General features: G+C 39.8%; 1 protein-coding gene across 7 annotated transcripts in view; it reads left to right on the top strand.

Moving 5' to 3' along the window:
- Positions 1–17,185, top strand: part of LOC122559522 (ataxin-7-like protein 1) — a 247,895-nt gene that overhangs the window by 52,864 nt on the left and 177,846 nt on the right. For 3 of the 7 annotated variants that reach the window (XM_043709112.2, XM_043709111.2, XM_043709110.2), the window contains exon 3: positions 4,200–4,304. The exons of the other annotated variants lie outside the window; for them this stretch is intronic. In XM_043709112.2, the coding sequence (XP_043565047.1) occupies positions 4,200–4,304 (105 nt within the window). The remainder of the gene's footprint in view (positions 1–4,199; positions 4,305–17,185) is intronic. 7 annotated transcript variants of the gene reach the window in all.

Below are 17,185 nucleotides of genomic sequence, written 5' to 3'. Positions count from 1 at the left end.
GATTAGGGGGTTAGATAGGGTAGACAGTATGGACCTTTTCCCGCGTATGGAGTTGGGTATTACAAGGGGGCATAGCTTTAAATTAAGGGGGGGTAGATATAGGACTGATGTTAGGGGTAGGTTCTTCACTCAGCGAGTCGTTAGTTCATGGAATGCCCTGCCAGTAACAGTGGTGGACTCTCCCTCTTTATGGGCATTTAAGAGGGCATTGGATAGGTATATGGAGGATAGTGGGTTAGTGTAGTTTAGGTGGGCTTGGATCGGCGCAACATCGAGGGCCCAAGGGCCTGTACTGCGCTGTATTCTTCTATGTTCTATGTTCTATGTTCTAGTGCCCAACTTTGCACTATCATTGTTAAAATGTTCCTGTTTCAGGAAAGGCTGAGTTAGTAAGTCTAAGTAGATGTTTCCTGCATAGATAAACTTACAGGACCTGGATGTAACTTTTGAGTGTATAAGTTGATAAGGGTTGAGGTTAAGACAGATGCCCGGGTGGCCCATGATTAATGGATCAGCATTCTAGTTCCGCCACCACACTGGTAGGACTAATGGGTCTCCTAGTAAACCAAATTCAGGAAGTCTGTGTTGGTGTGAAGCACTAACAGATATAACAGCATCTTACATTTATTGTGCACCTTTCATGTAAAGAATGCTCCCAAACACAGTCAAAAGATATAAACTAAATGAGAGAGAGAGATGGTTTGCAAAGGAAAACTATTGCTCGTTTAGAGAGATGAACTTTGAATAGATTTGAAAGATGAACTGAGAGTTTTTAACCGTGTCCTTGCTCAAAACCATGTTCCTCCTGCTGTAACCTCTTGTATATCATTCTTTCCCTCGTTTGTTGAATCCAACGCTGAAGCATTTGCTTAACTGAACTCCTTTACCTCGTCGAACTCCGATCCTCCTTTTAAGATCTTTATAGTGTTGGCTAAGTTTTTATCCACCTTCCTTTCTCCCTCTTTCTTTTGTTTATCATCAGTCTATATGATTATGCCTTCAGTGCAATATTTTCCTACATTAAAGATATAAAATAAATCAGAACTGTTGTCAAATGAGATATTCCAAACTGTTTAATTGCTGTAGCTGAATAGGCTACAGTTCTTGATGGGACAGAGGGAAGCACAGAAGGCTGAGGAAAAGTGTCTTCAACCTGATTTAGAAGAGATTATTTGGTCTGGGTGGGTCAAGCAATGGAGGGTTTACAAATGAGGCCAAGGGCATTGTAATTAGTGCATTGGCGGACAGAGAACCAGATCATGGTTGAGTGGGTTTTATGTGGATGGGATGTACATGCTGGTATTTGGGAACAGGTTGAAATTCATGATGGGTGAGTTGTCGCAGCTTTTTAGGAGCTGAGAGAAACCCAATCAATGTTTCACAGTGTAAGCTCAGGTAGGGATGGATGTGGGCACTGATTGAAGTGGCTGAAGCATTCTTACTGATGACAAAATGTGGCAATAAAAGTTTATTTCCAGGCTGAATTTAGCCTTGGTGCAGAAGGGTGTTTCATCTCTGCCAAATTGCATTGAACTGTGTTTCTTACCACTAGCAACCTTTTATGACTTTGGAGGGAAATTGGCACAAAATTGTAGGCAGCTTTGTGCTTTGGCCTGCATCCAAAGGATTGCATTTAGACTTTTCAAAATAATTTAATTTACAGTCATCAAAGTTTTCGTTGGACAGTTTCAGCTTGATTCAAAGAACAGGACAGTGTGCCAACCCAATTTATTATTGCAATGTCTATTTGTTTAAAAAAGGTTTCGGAAAATTGTCATTTACAACTTTCATATATGGTACCGGTAAGTGTTTTAATTACATGATACCAAGCATTGACAAATTTTTTTTATTTTGGCTGACTGCTGAGAAACCTTTCAAATAATCAGATTTTCTGGTATAGATAATTATTGTGGTTCTGTTCGCCGAGCTAGGAATTTGTGTTGCAGATGTTTTGTCCCCTGTCTAGGTGACATTCTCGGTGCTTGGGAGCCTCCTGTGAAGCGTTTCTGTGATGTTTCCTCTGGCATTTATAGTGATTTGTACCTACCGCTTCCGGTTGTCAGTTCCAGCTGTCCGCTGCAATGGCCGGTATATTGGGTCCAGATCGATGTGCTTATTGATTGAATCTGTGGATGAATGCCATGCCTCTAGGAATTCCCTGGCTGTTCTCTGTTTGGCTTGTCCTATAATAGTAGTGTTATCCCAGTTGAATTCATGTTGCTTGTCATCTGAGTGTGTGGCTTCGAAGGACAGCTGGTCGTGTCGTTTCGTGGCTAGTTGGTGTTCATGGATATACCGGCCACTGCAGTGGACAGCTGGAACTGACAACCGGAAGCGGCAGATACAAATCACTATAAATGCTGGAGGAAACAACACAGAAACACTTCACAGGAAGCTCCCAAGCACTGAGGATGTCACCTAGACAGGGGACGAAACGTCTACAACACAAATTCCCAGCTCGGCGAACAGAACCACAACAACGAGCACCCGAGCTACAAATCTTCTCCCAAACTTTGAATAGATAATTATCTTTTACTTATTTGATATCTTTGACATTTCTGATCAAATAGTTAAAAGAGCAAGATGTTACAGGTAGAATTTTAAATTTTTTGACCTGCCAAGAATGTGGTAAGGAGTGGCTGCAAATTGAGGTTTTAACTCCACAATATTGTCTGCAACTTGACTGACAGCTTCCCCACCTGGGAACTAGTCTGATTGTTTCGGCTCAGTTTCTATTCTAAGCTAGGAGAAAGTGAGGACTGCAGATGCTGGAGATCAGAGCTTAAAAATGTGTTACTGGAAAAGCGCAGCAGGTCAGGCAGCATCAAAGGAACAGGAGAATCTACGTTTCGGGCATAAGCCCTTCTTCAGAACAGGGGCTTAATCTTGGGGTACTTGAAGTAGAGAAGACATGGGAGATCAGAGACCTTGGAATGGAAGAAGCTGCACAAGCGTCTGAACTCTTTGGGCTGGAAGGTGGTCAGAGGCTTTGAGTTGAGGTGGGTGGTCATAGAAGAGATGGTCATCAAAGTTTTCAGTGCAGACAGTGATCAAATGCTTTAGTTGGGCATGACGATGATTGGGATGTGGTTTGGAAAAACCTATCCCCCATGTTCATGGGAATGGGGGTCAGAGATTTTTGAGAAGTGAAGACGTTAAAAGATGTTACCTGGTGGTTGGTGGGATATTGGAGATATTGGAAAGGTTGGATAAGTGACTGGATGCCTCAATGGGAGGACATCAGTTGGTTCAGAGACCTGTCTGGGAGGGATTGGGGCAGATTGGAGGTTTTGTAGAACCAAATAAGTTTGAGGACCAGGCTGTTTTGATAGAGGGTGGGTGAGTGTGGAGTACAATCAGAGGCCTCTGGGATGGCCGGAGTGGGGATCTAATTATTGGTGAGGTGGAGTTAAGATCAGGGACCTCTTTGGGAGGCCAGAGTTACAGGCCATTGAATGTCTCAGGGTAGCAAAGGTTGGGGGAGATTGGAACTTGTATGAGTGTAGCCCAATGCAGATGGGGATAGCTAGGCTCGGCAGTAATGAGGCCCAGCAAGTTTCAAATGATAGATAGAAATAAGGTACCCATTCTTAAGATGTTTAAAATATCAGCCTATCTTCTTGGAATGGGTTTGCCACCTGCATTCTATTCACATGCTTTAAAAAGGATGGGGTTCAGACTTTAGCTCTTTATCCATAGTAACCCTCAAGCCAACCCAACCTATTTTTATTTGAGGGGAATTAGTTGAAATTCTCCCCTATGGCTGCAATGTTAATGGAGATAGATTAGTGGTAGTGATCGAAAGTGAAAATTCCAAATAGCAAGATTGTCGCCATGGTAAGAACTTTAACTTCACAAAATACAAGAAAATAAAGATAGCACATTGTGAGGTCACAACACTATAAAAATAAATTGCCTGCTTAAATAGTTTCATCTTTGGCCATTGTGAGGCCATTGTTGATTACGTAACCTCTGCACATTCAGCACCCACACAACCTGCCCATTTACCACCCTATCCACTATTACCTATCAAAATGGTTAATTTATTACTATCATTATCAATGTGCCTATTAAAAACACCAAGAGTCTGAAAAACACTGGATCAGAAGTCCATTTTATTGTGTCTTCCACTGTGCATGCTCAGTAATATTGGAATGTACAACTCTGCAGCACAATGACACAAATTCTTTCTGTTACAGATATGCACTTGTTTGGCCACTGTCCAGCTCATGATGAATTTTACCTAGTTGTATGCAGTCACTGCAACCAGGTAGTCAAGCCACAAGCTTTCAATGGGCATTGCGGTAAGCTACAGAATAGTTCTATGCAAATGATCTTTGCAGAGGTACATCTTGCTGGGTGACAACCAACAAGACCCCTGTTTGTGATGAGCTGAGTTGAGATTTGGTCACCTAGATCTAAAATATCTTTCTTGCTCATACTGCATCTGTGGAAAACAATAAAATCTTTGATATTGGACCCTACTCAGTTCAGATAATAAAGAAACAGAAACTGAATAGTAAATTCGATTGAATAAGTTTTGTTTTGGAAAAAAAACTATTGTAGTCGTTTAGGTTACAGAATATGAAGAAACTATGGGTGCATTTTCCACTGATAAGTTTAGTAAATGACGTTTGTGATATTGCTTAATGTTAATTTGACTGAAGTTTTGCAGCACACTTAATTCTTATTTCTTATTAGCTGGATCTTGATCTGTAAGCAGTGTCTACATGTTTTGGCAGTGCCATTGAATAATTAAATAAATTTAGCCTGACATTTTTACAATTTTGAGGTAAACAAATGATAATTTTTGTGAAAGTGACTGGTTATCTTTGTAATTAAGACTAATATCTGATGGATTTTATCATTGAACAATTGAGCCAATCCGATTTTTGAGTTTAGCAAAAGTATCGACTGTTTTTCTTCACAGAAACTTTATGGAACTTTCATTATTGTTGAGTTAATTAAATTAATCACTAGTGTACCTGCTTCTTAGAATCCATCCAGTGGAGTTAAGACCATGCAGTAGCAATGCTCAGTACGGTGTGAATTAAGATCAGTTGGTAAAACCAGAATGCTGTTTTTGAGTACAGTTGCTGCTATAACTTATTAAAAAGTTGGGATCACTCTATTCAATGCACAAATTTAAGCTTTGTCATGACCACATCTCCTCCTTTACTCTCCTTCTATAGATGAAATGTATCTGTTAGTTTAGCCACAATCTTTATTTTCTGTTAGAAATTTGCAACTGCTTGTTTGAATCTTTTGGATGGAGAAAGATTACTGTTTGATAATTAAACATGTGGCCGTTTGCAACTCGAGTATATATTGAGTGCTTTCCACATTATGTGCAATGAATAAACTCTCTTTTGTTCTTCATCTGATAAATGACAGTCGACCAAACATTAAACCGATAAACAAACTGTTTCAACAATGTCAAAGACCTTGTAAAGAACAGGATATGAACATTATGTATTGTACTTTATTTGGGCTATACTAACCAGTTTAGTAAGCTGATGACTTGCTTAATATTTAATTTGATGTCTATTCCAAAAATTTGAAACAGATAAAATGATATAATCCTACCTATATAATTAGTAAATGCATTTTAATGCTTTAAAAATTTAAAAAACCACTTTTTTTTTGGTTTTGCGAACATTTTTATAATCCTATTTATGTAATTAATTAGCAAACAGCTAAAACCATTCTCTGGTGTTTCCATTCAGCAACAGCACAAAGTTTAGTTCACCGACTGGAATTTATTGAAATACACATTAATTTCAAGAATTTCTTGCATTGCTATAGCACAGAATAGATATGAGCAGATGAATGATTATTGTACTTGAGTTATGCCCCTTTACCCATTTTTTTTAATATGTGCGTTTTCAGTCAGTTCTTAGTTCTGCGAAAATATTGGATGCAAAAATGCTGCACAACATTATACCTATTAATAACAGCAACAAGGATTTCAGGAGCTGTAAATAGCAAAATGTATACGGATAGCCTTGATACATACCAACAGCTACTGAAATTTTGAAGAAGCATTCCTAATATTGACAACAGGAATTCCACAAACCGTAATACTGGGCTTGCATCAGCCATTTATTTGATTGATGTACTAAGTTCTAATCCAAGTTGTCCTATGCTTCAATTCGCATTTCAAGATTTCTCATGACTGGGATTCACACAGGAAGGACATTTCTGCTTCTTGGTGACTTGGCTGAAATATTAGGCGTCCTTTACTATTATTTCAGAGTTTCACGAATCTCAATAACAAAAGAATAACGAACTCTATTTAAGTGTACCTTGAATCCATTGTTTAAACATTTTTTGAAGTAAACAAATCACATTGAAAGATGCTTTAGATTAAATTAATATTTTGTGGTATTATGCAATGATGCCTCGGAGTTGCGAATAGCCAAAGCTCCATGTGTTAGTGATGCATATTTCATGCCATGGGGAAAACTAAAAATACTAATACATTGGTATATAGTATTAATATAATGTATGTATTATAGGACAAATATTTCTGGTACCATATAAAATTGAAATCCTTGAAATAGGAGGATGAAAGTTCACATAAAATTGAACCCCTTGCAACCAAACAAATCCAATAGGAGAAAAATTGGTGTAAGGATAGAAAAGTTATATCAGATGTTTGTTTTACAGAGTGGAGAGTGATAGAAAGTGGTGTTCCCCAAGGGCTAGTGCTAGGACCATTTTTTTGAGTTTTAAAAGCCTCAAATCTTGGAATATGGAGTAAAGTTTCAAAATTTGACGATGGTCCCAAACTTGAAGGAGTAGTAAACAATGACTAATGAATTGCCTGAATCAGGACGTAGACAAGCAGAATAGACAGATAATCGGCAGTTGGAATTTAAAACTGAGAAGCATTTTGGCAAAAGGGATAGTGAGAGGCAAAGTTGATTTAATGGTACAGTTCTAAAATGTGTACCGAGATGGAGGGTCTCGGGGTATAATTTGATCTTTGTATATATGAGACACATTGGAGAGAGTGGTTGGTGAAATGTATGGGATCTTGTGCTTCCTAAATGAAGTTATTGTGCAAAAGGTGGTGGTGGTTTTAATTACAAGGTTAGGTTGAAAAGTCTGAGATTATTCTGCTGGCAGTAAAGAAAATTGAGGAGTAATTAATGGAGCTGTACAATTTAAAACAAGGTTTAGATGAAGTCAACAAGGAAAAAAACTTCCCCTTAGTTGAACAGGGGATATGTATTTAAGATTTTCGACAGGAGATGTGGAGGGATTTTGAGGACAAACCTTTTTTCTGTAGAAAATGGTAAAGATCTGGAAATCCCTGCCCATACGGGTGGTAGAAGCTGAAATTATCCATAATTTGAAAAGGATATTAGATAGGTATTTGAAACAAATAAAACTTTCAGGGCTGGGGAATCGAGTGAACGACTGGTAGGATTTCTCCATGGAGAGTTGGCACTGACTAGATGGGCTGAATGACCTCCTCTGCCATTGACAATAACTCTAACAGAATTTTAATAGAAGATGAAAAAATTGAGACAAAATTAATAGTTTGTGCTGTTTGCTGTAGTATTTTATGACTTGACTAAATAAAGGGCTGTGGCAACAGCCTTGCCATGTCTTGGAGTATTTTCTGTCCATAGATTATACAGAAATTCTAGCATGTAATTTTCAATGTTTAGATATGCATTTTTTGTGAGTGAGCATTAATACAATTGCATTTTAATCAAGATGACTGATGTCCGATAATACTGCAATTGGTTCTTGAGCAGGATGACTTTTATGGTACAGAATGAGTTTTTTTTCAGCTTAAATATATGGAAGAATGAGATTTGGGATTTCAGTTGCACTTTGTTCAACTTGCGACCATTTGGTTGATGTTTAACTAAACTAGACTCTCTACTGCCTTTTTTATTTCTTTTGAAATTGCAATCTGTTCTTGTCAGGACTTCATCTGTGATGTTAATTCCTAGAAGTTTGTTGCTCACGTGACCTTTTATCCTTTTCTTCTTGCCTGTATTTTGGGATGTTTTTTAAAGTAAAAGATGAGTCTGCACAAATTGATATGGATGGTTTTGTTGAGTCTAAGTTCTGTATCTTTCTCCCCTTCAATTAAAAATAGTCCATTCATCATTTGTAAGAAGGAGGTTCTAAATTTATGGTGGCTGCTCTTAAATCTAAGACGGTCCAACACTTGGAAAGGTCAGCCACCTTAATTGCTTCACTGGTAGTCATCTTGGCTATATTACGCATCTTTGCAACCTTTTTTTGAAGATGCTTTTTCATGAGTGCAGAAGACGAGGCTAATGTGCTCGCTTCTGCTTGCAGCCAAGTAGCTGACTCATCTTGGCCTGCTCCTAATATCCCCAACATCACCAGTACCAATTCATATAAACAGCTATGAGTACTGGATACTGTTCTCCAGTAACAGCCTGGTTGTAGTCTTGAAGATTTGTGTTCCAGAACCAGATGTGCTTCTAGCTAATCTGCTCCAGTATAGCTATTGCACTGGAATGTATTGACAAAGTGGGAAGTTACTCGGCTATGTCCCATTCATCAAAAAGAGTACTGGTCAGTTATTGAACCGTCGACCTACTCTGTCTGCAGCAGTGTAACACAAGGTATCCTCAAAACTCCACAATGATAACCTGCTTTCTGATGTCAAGTTGTTCTCAGGACACCATGAGCTCTTTACTTTGGATCAAGGGTGTAAATTCCGTGGTTCAGGTTGAGTGACTACTCTTGATGTCAGACAGCAATTGACTTGAGTTGAGGTCAAGAAAACCTGGCGAAATTGAAGTCCCTGGGAATCAAGGCAGAATTTTCTACGCGTGGAATTCATACTGACACAAAAGAAGATTGTAATAATTGTTGGAGACCACTGATCACAGCCGGAAGAGATTGCTGAAGGAGTTCATCAGGTCAGTCCTCGTAAACCAACCATGTTTAGCTGCTTCATCAATTGTTCCCTCATCCTAAGTTGTGAAGTGGAGAAGTTCAAAGCCACTTGCAACTCCTCACAAACTGAAACAGTTGTCTGCATGCAGAAAGATTTGGACAATAATACTGACTGTCAAACAGTCCTCCCCATGGCATTTAATGACATCACTGTTGCTGAGTCCTCCACTTGTCAAGTTTCTGGAAGTCACAATCAAACAGAAACATAACTGGACTTTGTTTAGCTAGAAGAAGCAAGTTCTGAGCACAATTCAGTTGTATAATGATGTCTGAATGAGTGCAGCTGCAACAACACTTGGAAGTTTAGAGTCATCCAGAGCAAAGCAGTTTGTTTCATTGATACCCAGCTACTAGTGGTGCATCCTATGTACCATCCATATGATGCACTGTAGCAACTTGCCATGGCTGTTTTATTGCAAGAATATTGAAGTACAAAAGTAATTCAGTCTTGCAATAACTTGGAATACTTTTGGTCTCCATTTTTGGGAGGGATGTATATGTGTAAGAGGCGAGGGTGTACTAAATAGGTCAAGCCTCTTGTTCCAGGAAGTCTGAGTGAATTTGTGTTATACGATTTGGAGTTTAGAAGCGTGAGAGGTGAGCCCATTGGCTTGTCAGGTCAGGCAACGACATGTTATTTCTCCTGGCTGGAAGATGTAGAACATTGGGCGCTGGGCATTGTCTCTGGAAAAGGGATTGATCATTCAGGACTGAGTCAGCAGAAATTTCTTTACTCAGAGTTGTGATTCTTTTGATTTTTCTACCCCAGGTATGTCACACTACTGAATATATTTAAGGCTGCTGGGGACAATTTTTTGGTTTTTCAGGGAATCAAGGAATATGGGGACAATTGGAAAAATGGAGTTAAAGCCATGATCATATTGAATGGCAGAGCAGGCTTGGTGGACCATGTGATCTTCTCCTATTTATGGAGCAGAGTCATACCAAACTCAAACATTAACTCTGTTTCTCTCGCCACAGATCCTGTCAGACCTGCAGAGTTTCTCCAGCATTCTCTCATGTTTGTTTCTATTCTACTGTCTGCCTGAGTACTCAGCAGATTGAACAGTGTGTGTTGATAGCATGTGATACAAGTGATTTTCTGTGCCTAAAAGCAGTGTCTTTCTCTTTAAAAGAAGCTGTGTTCAGTCACAGGAGATTGCTGATGAATGCTTTTGCTGCTATTCCAAACAAAGTTCCTGCATTGATAGGTATGATATGGGAGATGATGATGAAGATGAACAGTAGGAAGGCGGCCTTGCTTTTGTGGGTGGGGCCACTCCAACCAGAATGGGAGTAGGTGGCCAGGTAGGTCACTGCAAGGGGTCTGGACCCAAGGATTTGGCAGCAGTGCAGCAAGTTGTAATAACCTCATCAGGACTGTAAAGTTCTTTGAATGCACCTTCACATGACATCTCATATCCATTGCACCACTCCCCCGTCAGTCACTCGGTAGCACTTCTGGCACCTAAGACTCTTGTCAAACATGTAAACACTTGACCTCACCCATATTCCAACGATGCCAGCTGCATGTCCACTGCCTCCACAGCATCCAGCTATTCAGCTGTGGCAGGCATGTCAGCAGAACAAGGGGTCATCCACTCATTGACTTTTTCCTCTTTCGCTCTCTGTCTCTCTTTCTTGCAGGACTGGGTAGAATGTAATAGAAGGGTGCAGAGCAGAACCATTGGAGAACAAGGATGCCTGCAGCTCCAGAGTCCTGTGGAAGAGATGGCAGAATTCACAAAGCCCATGGCATCTGCCATTACAGAGAACTTTGAGAATTATGGTATGTTCCCGCCGTATGGCACTTTTCAACACTCGCCCTTCTCCTGCAATCTTGCATGATGTGTGAACTGCTGATGATGTGACTGTGGAGGTCTTGCTTTCCACCCAACACATCCTTCCCTGAAATCAAGTTTCTGACACCCAGGAATGGCTGCACACGCGGAAACAGGAGATAGCAAGAGAGCAGCACCACTGCACAAATGAAGAGGCCCCTTTGCTGGATCTGACACTCTCAGCCACCAGCTCAGAGGCTGGCACTGCACATATCTTGGAGGTTCATGTCCAGTCAAGATCTGCATGTGATGAATCATTGTGCACAAGTGGGTTGCGGACAGACCAGGAGAAAGGTTAGTTTGCTTACCTGCTCTTCAAAGGGCAATGTCATAGATGAGCGCTGTTTCAGGGACCCCACATGAAGACTTTGATGAGACAGCATATAGGAGTGTGCTGATGGGGATGCATACTGTTTTCTGTCTCTATCAAGAGCATGGAGGAGTGCAGCTCTGCTTTGCCAGAGGGAATCTTGCAGAGCTTTCCCTCTCGGCAGCCTCTACTCCAGCTCCATGTCACATTACATAACCAGAAGGATTGAAACTACAGCCCTATAACATGTGCAGCTTTTGAGTAAACAGGTCACCCAATCCTATGAGGATGCAGCAATAGTTTCTGCCAAACCCACCAAGTCAACACAGTACTGAACAGATATAGAAAATTCACCAGGTTTGGCATCATCTGTAGAGAGAGAAACAGAGTCAGTGTTTTGAATTATGATTTGACTTTTGTTCAGAATGTAACAGTTGTGAAGAAGCCATATTGGACTTGAGCCATTAACTTTGTTTCTATATCCACAGACCTTCTAAACCTGCTGAGTTTCTCCAGCATTTTCTCTGTTCATATTTCAGATTTCTGGTATCCACTGTATTTTCCTTTTACTACAATGTTAGACAGTAATTTGAGAGTTTGCGATAGTTTATCTTCAGTTAATTGAAATTGCTCGCAGGTAGTTTCTCTGATCAAAAATGATTTTTATGATAAAACCAATTTTAAAAACTGCAACAGTTTACCATTCTTAAATATATCAAGGAATAATATTTAATGTAACTTTAAAAAGAAAACTGCCTGCTATAGCAGTGACTAATCGAGCTGATGCATGCAAAATTTTATATTTAAACTTGAGTTTGAGCAGAAACTTGAGAAAACAAACTGCTCTTGAAAACTAACGCCATTTACATTCCAATTATTGGGCACAAAGCTACAACTCTTTGCCTGTATTTATTGTCACTTTGTATTCTTTTCTACTTTCTAAATAAAAATTGGTTTCTACTTCCACTTCTGGGCAATCGGGTGATATACGACTTGATTGCAGAGAGCTGAATGACAAACAGGTCCTGTTAATTTAAGGACCCAGCCTCATCAAGAACTGGCAGGAAAACCGCAAGGTGCAAAACGGCCGAATTCAGTGTAGCCTCATCCTGTCCTGGCCTTATGTTCATAAACACCATTGTTAAGCCAGGGGTTACTGATAATGATTAGGAGTGGAGGATTCTGGATAATTTTCCCCAAGTCTTGTTTGGGGCACTAAGGGCAATTCTCGCTTCCCAACAATTGCCCTGGCTAACTCAGTGTAGAAACAGTGATCTTTCACTCTTTGTTGCTTGTAGTTATGATGCTTTATCTGTGGGTTGTTAAGATACCTTCTTGGGGGAGGCGATGGGCAAGTGATATTATTGGTAATGCTATTAATCCAGAGAAGCAGATATTGTCCTGGGGACCTGGGTTTGAATCCTGCCATGCCAGATAGTGGAATTTGAATTCAGTAGCAAATAAAATCTGGAACTAAGAATCTAATGATGACCATGAATCTGTTGTCAATTGCTGGAAAAATCCATCTGGTTCACTATGCTATTTAGGGAAGGAAACTGCCATCCTTACCTGGTTTGACTTACATGTGACTCCAGATCCACAGCAGCGTGGCTGACTCTCAATTAGAGATGGGCAATAAATGCTGGCCTAGCAAGCATCACTGTCATGCCATGAATGAATTTTTTTTTAAAATTGAGATTTTTCTCCCACCTTCTGAGACAAATGTTGATCTATTTGATTCTGTATGAATATTACTCAGAATTTTTTTTTCTGTAGTTTCACATTTGGATCTGTGGTTTTTGCCAAAGCAATAAACTCAAACAGACATCCCAGTGCACTTCTGTTTTACCAGCATTTGCGGCACTGATTATGTTGAAGGTGGCAGTCAGAGAGTACAACAGCATTCCACTTATTGAAGTGGAAAAGAAGTTTTCACTAACGCTACTCATTATTTGGAAGAAAGGGAAACTTGCAGAAATTTTAGAATTTATTCAAAACAGTGAAACCATTGTTAAATGTTGGTTAATCTAATTTTGTTTATCTAATTTTGCCGACAATGACGAATTTGCTTTTGTTAAAATTATACATCAGTACTAATTGCAATTGATACACTTACTTTTGGTGAGTGTATTGGTTATTTGTATATTAATTGCTGTATGTAGATGGTGGGCATTTCACAGGGCATTCATTTATACCACCGAGAAATGGATACAAACTGAAATTATGGCTGTTGGGTTGTAATGTGTAACACTGCAAATAAATGCCTTTTAAAGTCTGTAATGACTGGCTCCATTTCTTTTGTTCACCTGTCCTGAAGAAAACATATTGATGGAAAGTATTTGCACTTAAATCACCATTCACCAGTTAATGAAATGATGAAATATGAGTGCTGTTTCTTCATTCTTTACCATGATCCAAGTATGTCAGTTACTTCCCTAAAGTCTCCTCTTTTAAATTCTACTCCAAACAAGCATATCATGACATTGATCAACACTTGCAAGTTTTACAAAAATGTTTTAAAAATGTATTCTTAAAATGTGCATGTGACTACAAGGGTAAGCATTTGTTGCCTACCTCTGACTGCCTTTAAACTGAGTGGCTTCTTAGGCCATTTCAGATGGAAGTGAATCACACATTACTCTGCATCAGGAATATATGCTAGTGAGATAAGGCAAGGATGGTTAATATCATTCACTAGGGGATATTAGGGAGCCAAGTGAGTTTTGTTGATGATCCCTGATAGTTCTATGGTCATCATTAATAAGAACAGAAGAAATAGGATTGTCAATGGGCCATTTGGTCCCATTAGCCTGCTCTACTATTTAATGAAATCATGGCTGATCTGCCTCAGGCCTATCTTTTCTCCTGCCATCTCCTCATAGCACTCAACTCTCTAATTGCTCTCTAAATATTTTTAGAGAGCTAGGGTCTGCAACTCTCGAAGCTAGAGAATTCTAGACATTCATTACTTCTGAAAGAAATTCCTTCACACTTCCATTTTAAATTAATGTCTCCCTATTCGATAACTATGTCAGCTAGTCTTAAGATTCTCTCACTGGTTGAAACATCATCTCAACATCTAGCCCGTCAAGACTCTCAAACTTTTGTGTGCTTCAATAAGATTTCCCTTCATTCTTCTACACTCTAACCAATACAGACCTAACCTGTTTAACCATTCCTGATAAGTCAATCATTTCATCGTGGCTTGAAGGGCCAAAATTTCATCTCGCTTTTTAATTACTTGCTGCACATATATTTTTAATTATTTCTTTCACAAGATCAGCCAGATTGTGTGGAGTTTCTCTCCTTTTAAATAGTAATCTATCTTTTGATTCTTTCTACAATGTGCATGACCTTACACTTTTCTGTTTTAAGTGCCATCTGCCAAGGTTTTGCCCACTCACTTAACCTCTCTTGCAAATTTCGTATGTCCTCATTACAACATGCCTCCCGATGATTTTTGTTTGTCAACAAATTTGGGAAAATTGCACTTTACCTCCTCCTCCAACTGATTAATGTAGACAATTAATGTAGGCTTATGCCCGAAACGTCGATTCTCCTCATTCCTGAAGAAGGGCTTATGCCCGAAACGTCGATTCTCCTGTTCCCTGGATGCTGCCTGAACCCAGTCTGACCTATCACCCTCACCTTGACCTCTTTCCACCTATTGCATTTCTGACGCCCCTCCCCCAAGTCCCTCCTCCCTCCCTTTTATCTTAGCCTGTTGGACACACTTTCCTCATTCCTGAAGAAGGGCATATGCCCGAAACGTCGATTCTCCTGTTTCCTGGATGCTGCCTGACCTCTGATGAGTTTGAGAAAAGATTGACATCAGGAAAGTTGAGTTAATTGATGGTTACACAGCTGTTGTTGCGGACTGGGTTCAACTTCAAATATTTTTTAAACTAACACAAGGAAAGTAAGAATTTATAGGTACAGGAGTAAAGAATTGGTACTTTCTGCTAATCTCCAGTTTACAGTTAATAGTACCAGAGTAAGTATCAAATTTTACAATCTAGGAGTCCATTGACTCATCATATCTATAATAGCTCCTGAAAGAGCTACCCAGCCAGTCTCATTGTCTAGCCCTAGCTCCATAGCCCTCTAAATGCATCACCTTTCAAGTATACCAACTAGTGGAAACAATGTCCTCCTTTATCCTGTCAAAATTGTCCATAATTTTGAACACCTTAATAAAGTCACCTCTTATCCTCCCTGTTGCAGAGAAGATTAAGTCCAATTTCTGCAATCTTTGCTTGTATCAAAAATCCCTCTTTCCTGGCATAATTCTAGTAAATCTCCTTTGAACTGTCTGCAGGGCGTTAACATCCTTCCTTAAATAAGGTGCCCAGAACTGAACACCGTACTCCAATGTGGTTTGACCAATGATGTGTAGAGGTGCAAGATCGCTTCCTTGCTTTTGTACTCTGTGCCCCTATTTACCAGTCATAGGATCCTGTAAACTATCTTAACAATGATGTCAACTTGCTTGGTCACACTCATGGAATTATTCATTTGTACCCTGAGGTATCTCTGTTCCTGTACACCCCTCAAAGTTGTGCCATTGAGCCTGTATTGTTTCTCAGTGTTCCTTCTACCAAAATGAGTTACCTCGCATTTCTTTATGTTGAAATTCACCTGGCAGGTGTCTGCCAATTTGGCCAATTTGTCAATGTCTCTCAAGTAACATAGCATCACCCTCACAATTCCGTATTCTCCCTAGCTTAGTATCATTGCAAATTTAGAGATTTTTCCCTTAACACCTAGCTCCAAACCGTTCATGTAAATCAAAAAAAGCAAGGATCCCAGTGCCGATCCCTGGGGAACACCATTTCAACTCATCTCCAATCTGAGAAGTGCCTATCTATACCTCTGTTTCCCAACTTTTAACCAGTTTCTAATCCATGCTGCTGAGGACCCATCAATCCTAAACATTCTTAAATTGCTAACCAACCTGCAACGTGGCACCATATCAAATGCTTTCTGAAAATCCAAATCAAGTTCTCTTCTTGATTTCTATTGCTATTATTATTCTGGTATGCATCATGTGCCTCCTTTTTCTTCTCTTCTTATATTCTCATCATTTTCTTAAGCCATCCAGGGTACTCTAACATTGAATATCTTGTATTTAGTTCTCATGGATATGTACCTAGCTTGCACCCTATCCCTCTCTTGAAAGTCTCCTAGTTTTCATCAGTCAAAATGTTTTTCTATCAACCTGATCCAGTTCAATTTTTAGATCCCTAAAATCTGCCCTTTTCCCGTCTGAGATCTTAACCTTTGTCAGTTTTTAAAAGTTCTTTTTCAGCTTGATATTTAACTTTACTATGATAGTGTTTCCCAAATGCTCCCCCCCCCCCCCCCCCCCCTCCCCCCCCCCCCCCATCCCGGGCTCCAATGTTCCCCACTTCCCCTGACTCATTTCCTTGGACAAGATGCAGCACAGTTCCCTCCTGATAAGACTGGAAATATATTGTTCCAGAGAGTTCACCTACATACATTGCAGGAGTTTCTCCCCTTCAGTGCCCCACACTCTACCTCTTTACCAGTCTACCTGAGAATAATTGAAATCACTAACTATCACATCTCTACCTGTCCTGAAGGTTTCCATAATCTACCTACAAATGCCGTTTCCTCCCTCTCCACTATATGGAGGTCTGTAATAAATACCTACAAGGTCACTTCTCCCTTCCTGTGTCTCACCTGCAACCATATAAAATAAGTGAAAGTAACTGAAGTTATAAAGAAAATAATGTAACTTAGAAGTTTTTAAGATTAAGACATGTCAGGACAGATCAACCCAGTAAAATGTTTGTCTTGTGGTTCCTGGTGAGTTGTGGACGTACTTTGTGACCCAGCCAAGCCCATATGCAGGAAGTGACACCGGCTGCACAAACCTGAGCTCCGCATTTCAGAGCTCAAGCAGTGGCTGGAGTCTCTGTGTCTGACGACGAGAACTAGATGGATGGTATGTTCAAACAGGTGGTCACACTACGTGTTAGGATAAAACAGGCAGATAGAGAATGGGTGACTGCCAGGCAGTCCAAGAAAAATGGACAGGTAGTACAGGAGTTCCTAG

Source organism: Chiloscyllium plagiosum, unplaced genomic scaffold, assembly GCF_037043375.1.
Source record: "Chiloscyllium plagiosum isolate Xiang-an unplaced genomic scaffold, Cpla_swu_hap1 HiC_scaffold_19, whole genome shotgun sequence".
Classification (NCBI taxonomy): Eukaryota; Metazoa; Chordata; class Chondrichthyes; order Orectolobiformes; family Hemiscylliidae; genus Chiloscyllium; species Chiloscyllium plagiosum.
The sequence above is the reverse complement of the archived record's forward strand: the minus strand, read 5'-3'. Positions and strand labels throughout refer to the sequence as shown.